The sequence below is a fragment of the Hirundo rustica genome, chromosome 1 (assembly GCF_015227805.2).
Source record: "Hirundo rustica isolate bHirRus1 chromosome 1, bHirRus1.pri.v3, whole genome shotgun sequence".
Lineage (NCBI taxonomy): Eukaryota > Metazoa > Chordata > Aves > Passeriformes > Hirundinidae > Hirundo > Hirundo rustica.
Window position 1 is genome coordinate 51,351,352 of NC_053450.1, and position 7,263 is coordinate 51,358,614.

Here is a 7,263-nt window from a genome sequence, read left to right on the forward strand (position 1 = left end):
GGTGGCTTCTTTGTTTGTTTTCTTCTTTAGCTTGCTTGTTTGTCTTTTTTGAAATCACTCTTGCTAATTGTCCTGCAGCCATGGTATGTACCAGATAGCCAAGAAAGCTGACATGGTGAAGTTATATACAGCATCCTTGTGACCTTTTTGCAGTGAAGATACATATCTGTCCAATAAAGCCCAGGCCAAATGACAGTGACAGCTGTCTTGTGGCATTCAGTTTGAATTGAACAGGTTTGCTCACAAGTCAGGAGCAAGTGTTTCATTACAGACTGTGCACCAAGATCAACATAAGCCCCCAAAAGTGAAACTTTCCCTCAGCAGCTATGGAAACTGTTCCGTTGGACTGAGATGCACTTGACAGGCTCCTCCTTGTCTCCTTGCTTTGACTTTCCCACCTCCTGCAGGCTGTCATCCTCTGTTGGCATTTGCATATTGCGAGGGAATAAAACCTCAGTTCTCTCAGGAGTGAACCAGAGTGTTATGGGAACTGAGCACTCGAAGAACGAGGAGCGAAGGAGCATGGTTTTCCTTAGGAAAGGCCCGAAGCTGCCTGCATGGGAAGACGCCCTTCTGGCAGGGAGAGAGCCCAAGTCACTGCTGAAACGGGGATTGCGTTATGTCAGCTTGAGCCTCATAATGAAAGGGATGACCAGCACGCCTGACTTCTTGTGGGGACTGCATGAGGTGCAGAAGCTGAACCTTTCACGAAACCAGCTGGTGGTGATTCCTCCTTCCCTGGGGAAGCTGGACAGGCTGGTTGTGCTGAACTTGGGTGGCAACTGCCTCAAGTGCCTGCCTAAGGAGATCGGGCTGCTGAGGAACCTGAAGGTCTTGTTCGCCAATATGAATTGCCTGAAAGAAGTGCCAGCAGAGCTCAGCTTGTGCAGGAAGCTGGAGGTTCTGAGCCTCTCACACAACTGCATCTCTCAACTGCCTTTGAGCTTCACTGACCTGACAAGCTTGAGGAAACTGAACCTCAGTAACAACCGCTTCGTGCAAATTCCCCTCTGCATTTTCGCCCTGAGAAGCTTAGACTTCTTGCACTTAGGGTCCAACAAGCTGGAAAACATCGCAGAGAGTATCCAGTACCTGGTCAATCTGCAAATCCTCATCGTGGAGAATAACAACATACGCAGTCTGCCGCGGTCTCTGTGCTACATCAGCACTCTGGAGTTGCTGAACGCTGATTACAATGCCATACAGACCCTCCCAGACGACCTGTACCTGCTGCGCCGCCTGCGCCGCATTGCCTGGAACCCCATGGACAAAGGCCTCCACATCGCCCACAACCCCTTGGCCCGGCCCCTGCCCGAGGTCGTCGAGGGGGGCCTGGATGTCCTCTTCAGCTACCTCAGGGACAAAAAGGAGCACAACTGAGCTTCCGCCGAGCTTGGGATTAAGCCTGTCATCAAGACTGAATCGCATCGGAGAGCTTTCCTGCGCAGGCATTTCCACTTCGTAATGCTTGGATTTTGAAGGCTGTGGATGGCTTTAGTAGCAGTTGGAGGAAAGCAAGTAAAGTATGATGGTCTTGATTAAGGGTGTGAAGAGCAAACTTTCTAAAAATAGCCACCTCTGTAACCTTCACTGTTGTGGTACTTGGGGATTTTTTTAGAAAAAAAAAAAAATACAACATAATTGTGATAAAATATTTGCTCTTCATTTGACAGAAACAAATTAAAGCAGACTGTCAGACATGCAGAAATATGTATTTGACAGCTATTAGGCTGGAGAAATATTAATATAAGTTAGGCTTTCTGTGATTGCAATTGCATTTCTACTCCTGCTCACTTCTTTATACACAGGTAGACCACGACATGAGCAAACACTGCTAACTAAGTGAATCTCAAGGAAAATGTTTGCTTTTGGCAGTGAATATATCCTGAGCTATATTAGCTCACAGACAATATATTAATGGTCAGTTCAACACCACTTGTTGCTTACCCCGCAGCTGTGCTCTGGCCTGTATAAGTTACAGGTAGATATTGCCAGTGACAAGGCAACTTGCCAGTTCTTTGGAAGTAGATCCCAAACTTCCCCAGAGCTCCTACTTCCCCTGGTGAGACAAGCAGCCCTTCACATGGAGCCTCCCAGGATGCTGACAGCAGTGCTTCACATCAGCTGGGAGCTGCATCTGCCCAAAACAGAGAAAGGACTGTGGCTTCTTCCCTCACATAAAGAATAGAGTTGCTCATTGCTGGATGTACAACTGCTCTCCATTCCCTTTCCTATATGCCTGCAATCCGAACTATGGAGTGACTTTACTCGGGAGACAGTACGACTCCTAAAGGTGAAATATTTCTTTCAGAAAAAAACAGCATCAACCCAGTAAGAGCTTCAAAAACAAATTGTTATTTCTGGGATTTTAAGTATCAGCCAGTAGCTTAAAAGTCAGGTCTTATGTGGTTTCTCATATTGATCTTCTGTGAATGTCCTTCATCAAAGTTTTATCTGGTAATAAAGAGGCAGTATGGAAGAGCTGTTAACAATTTATGCAACTTGGGTTTTTTTGGGTTCTCTCACACCAGTGTAAAACAGAAGCAGCTCTGTCGAAATCCATTGAGATAAATGCTTGTAATGGCAGTGTAAGAGAGGAGTGAGATTGTAATTCTTGAGCTAATTATGAGCATTCAAAGCCATTTTCAAAGCGTTTCTTATGTCAAATCTCAGGAATCTATTACTTTCTAAAACATTTTTTTCAAAATTGTGAAAGACAGATCCTGCTTCTAATGAAGTTAATGGACAATGCCTGGCTGAGGGAAGAACTCCTCAGCAGAGGTAGGAGCAGCCTGATGACAGCTGACAATTATGTAATTCATAGGTACATGTGAGTTAATGCAGCACCTTTGGCCACACTGACATTATTGGTGTGGTATTGAATGCTAGCAAAGAGGAATCTGTGCTCACAGAATGTTCCACCCTGGAACTGCCTGCCTCGATATTTTATTGTGTTGGATTGTTTTGTGTATGATTTGTTATCTTTACTGAGAATTTAAGTGTTAGACCCAGAAATCACAGTCTCCAAGTGTGCATTCAAGGACAAATCTTATATTTCCAGCAAACATTAAACAATTTTGAAGGGCATTTTTATTCAAGCATTAAGAAAAGAAAGCAATAAAACAAATATTTTGTGATTTTTTTGTTACTTAGTGTATGTTTCAAATGCAAAGGTACTTCATATGTAGCTTTACATGTATTTATTTCACCTGTGAAAAATTCCAAGTTTTTAATGAACAATGCATCTAATAAATTAATATGTGATTCCATTAATGATAAGGAAAAAACCTGCAATTATTTTTAGAAATACCAACAGATAATTCTTGTAGGGGATTAGGGCCAGATTATTAACTTTTCTAAATGCCCATTTCATATCCTTAAGTCTGGCATTCATGTAAACACTGCAATATTGTTTTGCAGGAAAATTAGATGCCTATGGCATTAATCACCTGAAAAGATTTTCCACATGTCAGTATCCAGGATTATATGACACCGGATAGCCTCTGATACGATCTGACTAGAAGAGGCATGCACAGTAATTTACATGGAAGATGTGAGGCTGGACTGTGTGTGTTCATTAGGATACAATTATGAGGGTGAGAAACAGTGAACGATTCAAGAAAATGATCTCCAGACAGAGGATTAAAAGGCAATTTTGACATAATCAAATGCATCTGCAAAAGCAGTTATAATGTGAAGTGCAATACCAATAATTTAAAATTAAATTATTCAATTGAATAATAATGACCTTTTACTCAAGCTAATAAACCTTTGCAAGCATATGAAACACATAAAAGTGACTGCCTTTTTAAACAGAATAATAAAATTGATTGAATAAATGGTGCTTTAATGTATAATTCAGATTTTACCATTAAGAAAATAATTTCTACTGATCTGCTTTAGTATTTTTTCATTCCTCAGTCAAGGCCCCTATAAATACCTTCCTCAGAGACTGAGAAAATTATGTCTCATGACTGAGGGTAGTGTTCTGAATTCTTCCTGTAAAAAGAAAAGACTGTATACCACTGTTATTGTATAGAAATATGCATGAAAGGCAAGTAATGACATATGTATTTGCATCTGAGTGGGAGCAAGATAGAAGAAGCAAGCAAGGGCACGGGAGGGAGATAGAATGTGTAATGTCATGTGCTGGCTCTAGTTTTGAGCAGGGCATTAGAAAAGAGTTGGTGGATCTCAGTGTTGTCATCTGATATTAGCTGTGCAAATGACAGGGAAAAAAGGAACTGAAAGGCTGCAGGGCCTGTAGTCATATCTCATCATATATGACAATAGTACCACTTCTGGGTAAATCAAATGATACAAGTTTAATTTTATAACCTTTCAGAGAACTGTATGCGGAATATTACTCTTGTTTCTGGTAAGCAGTGGAGTTTTCTCAACCTATGCCTCACAGCAGCATAACTTCTGATCCATCTATTATTTTTTGTGGTAATAGTGTTCTTCAGAGGAATAGAAAATGTGGGATCTGCTCGTGGAAAGGATCCTTTTCTGGCACAGTGGCTTTTCTGTGGTTGTCACTCAGAGAAGCTCTCAAGGTGCTTAGAAAAACTCTTGAGGTGGACAAAAGAAAGGGCAAAAAACAAGAACAAAGTAAAAAGAATATAGTCAGGGGTCAAGTTGGTTGGGATAAATGTAATATACAATAGGTCTATAGAAATTGCTTCTCAGCTGTCATCAATCACACTGGTAGTATGTTTGGTCAGATCTGGCAAAAAGGCTCCACCTATTTTTATTTTAAATTGAAAAGAAAGCTGCATTCTGTGTAAACTTTAAGGTCTAGTCAATGAGCAAAACCTTTGAAAACTGGAAGGTTTCAGGCTTTTGGCCTAACCAAAGTTAGTGATTCGGCCTTTGACTGAAAGAAAACAAAATTCTGCTGAAGTATTGCTGTGATATCTGACTGGAAGTTATTGCTGAAATGTCTTGTACCTACTGCTCTGGCACATGGGCCAAATTCTTAATGCCACTCGTGACTGGTAAATTCCGTAACACGTTGCCTTGTCCCAGCAGCCACTTGGGGCACCCATGGGAATGTCACCTGGCCAGGAACACCACTCTGTTACATGAGCCAAGCAGCAAGAACTTACAAAGACTAATTGCCAAGATATGGAAAGTTTCCAAGATGTGGACTGGAGTGCCATTTCAAAACAAAGTTTTTCAGAGTTCAATTGAAACATCTTGAAATTCAGACTTAAAAGTTTATGATTTTTAATCTGGATGAAAAATATGTCAACTTTTTATTTTGGCCAACTTGCCAATACTTTCTCCATACTTTTTTTTTTCCCCCTTCAAAATCCTCTTTTTTTGTCAGCATAAAGAATGGGTTTTAGTCATTTTACTATAAGAACATGAGTTCTGCAGTTGAAACTTTTTGGAATATAAATGAAATAATTTCTTATGCTTCAGGTAGCTTCAGGAAAGCAGATCTTTCCGTTAATAATTTTAAATCAGTGAAGGAGGAGAAATCCAAAAAATATTACATTGACTCTGGACAAATTTGGACTTGTTATTTCCTTCATTAGGCCACCACATTATTTGAAAAAACAAAACACAGCATATAATTTCTGCAAGTAGAAAAATCATTGATACTTCAGTGTATTTCTTTAAACAATGAAAAAAAAAAAGCCTCAAAGATTTTCATCACATGAAAGATGGAAAGAGGGAGGGAGGGAGGGAGGGAGGGAGGAAGGAAGGAAGGAAGGAAGGAAGGAAGGAAGGAAGGAAGGAAGGAAGGAAGGAAGGAAGGAAGGAACGAAGGAACGAAGGAACGAAGGAACGAAGGAACGAAGGAACGAAGGAACGGAAAATGAACTAATCGTCTGGTCATTATAATTTCACTAAATTTCAAAGGTAAACTTGCTGCACAGCCTTCAGACAGCAGTTACTGAGTAATTCAATGAGTGTTTCAAGCTGCCTGGCACAGTTCTAATAAGTATGCATGAAAATAATTATGTAAAATAATATGTAATAATTCATAAAATATTAAGAAAACATATATTATTATGTCACGTGTTATTCTGCCATTCTCACATGTGGGGGCTGAAATCTTGAAATAGTTGCAGATGAAAGAAAATTCTGATTCTAGAAGGGCTTGTGTTTATATGACAATGTATACTTTTCCTATTTTATATGTGGCAAAACCCAGATTTAAGAACTCAGTAAATGTTTAAAGGGGAATAAGGCTTTAGGTATATTGGTACATAGGGAGACTTTAATATGCACATGTGGAGTAAGTCTGAAAATCCTTTAATAAAATTGCATGATCATTCCTCTATAGAAGTAAGAAGTGGAATAATAATTTTAAAAGATGACCCTCCCTCACTGCTTCCATGCATTTACCTGCAACAAAAGCCAACCATCCTTCAAAAACCATATTTCAGCACTGCCCAGCAGAACCAATAGCATCCTGCACCAGTACAGCTGCCTACAGCACAGGATTATTTTGCAGGGCTTAATGACAAAGCCTGAAATTTATACTCTGATGTATGTGGAGTCACATCATGCATGGCTAAATGTGGGTTTCCAGCAAAGCAGGAAGTGTATCAACAGCTTCAGAAAAGGTCAGTGCAAATTATGATGCCTCATAAAGTGAGCTTACCCAGGCAGAGTGAAAAGAGGACCAAAAGACAGAGCTTAATGTTTTCCTAGGACTCAGAGGAGCTTCAGATACCAAAAATTCATTGATGGAGAGCCTGCTTTTAATTTCCACTTCTCAGACATTAAAAACCAAAAATTACTCTTTTGATGCAACTCTCTGAGGGAAATATATATTTGCTTCATTTTCTTTCTGCTCTCCAGCCTTTGCATCAGTGGCATGTTCACAGAAGCAATGAATTGCTTTTCTCCTCCTGCAAAGGCAGTGTTGCCAGGTGTCAAAATGCACAGAGGGTCTTATCTCTCACCCTCCATGCAAGGGGTGCAGGACAGAGGAGCCTGACAGGCTCCAGAACAACTGGTGACAGGATGAGTAACCTACCCAAAACTGGTGTCATGCTCATGACACCTACTTTATGCACTGGCCTTCAAGGTATCAAGCAATGGTTAACCTCCAGACACTGTTTCCATGGTTGATAGAGAGAGATGGATGCAGAGAGCTCCAGGTCATCTGCAGACTAATTTAAGCATGTGAAGTAAGGTCAGTGAAGCTGTAGGGTACCAAATGCCTTCCTTTGCCTGGCCTTCCTTGCCTCTGCAGCATGTGTGCAGAGAGCGCAGAGCACCATCCCTCAGCATAATATAACA

At 40.7% G+C, this 7,263-nt stretch overlaps 1 protein-coding gene across 2 annotated transcripts; it reads left to right on the forward strand.

Moving 5' to 3' along the window:
* Positions 1 to 265: 265 nt before the first annotated feature.
* Positions 266 to 5,640, forward strand: LRRC30 (leucine rich repeat containing 30). Of its 2 annotated transcripts, XR_009208548.1 has the most exons (2): positions 266 to 2,293; positions 3,421 to 5,640. XR_009208548.1 is itself a non-coding variant. In XM_040087887.1 (1 exon), the coding sequence occupies exon 1, from the start codon at positions 352 to 354 to the stop codon at positions 1,378 to 1,380; it is 1,029 nt and encodes a 342-aa protein (XP_039943821.1). In that variant the 5' UTR covers positions 266 to 351; the 3' UTR covers positions 1,381 to 3,137. The 2 variants fall into 2 exon arrangements, 1 of the variants encoding a protein (XP_039943821.1); XM_040087887.1 differs by lacking the exon at positions 3,421 to 5,640 and having other exon boundaries at positions 266 to 3,137.
* The last annotated feature ends 1,623 nt before the right edge of the window (positions 5,641 to 7,263 follow it).

What these genes read in the sequence shown, in the direction of transcription:
- LRRC30 (XM_040087887.1), top strand. Translation starts at nt 352, where the DNA reads ATGCACTTGACAGGCTCCTCCTTGTCTCCTTGCTTTGACTTTCCCACC.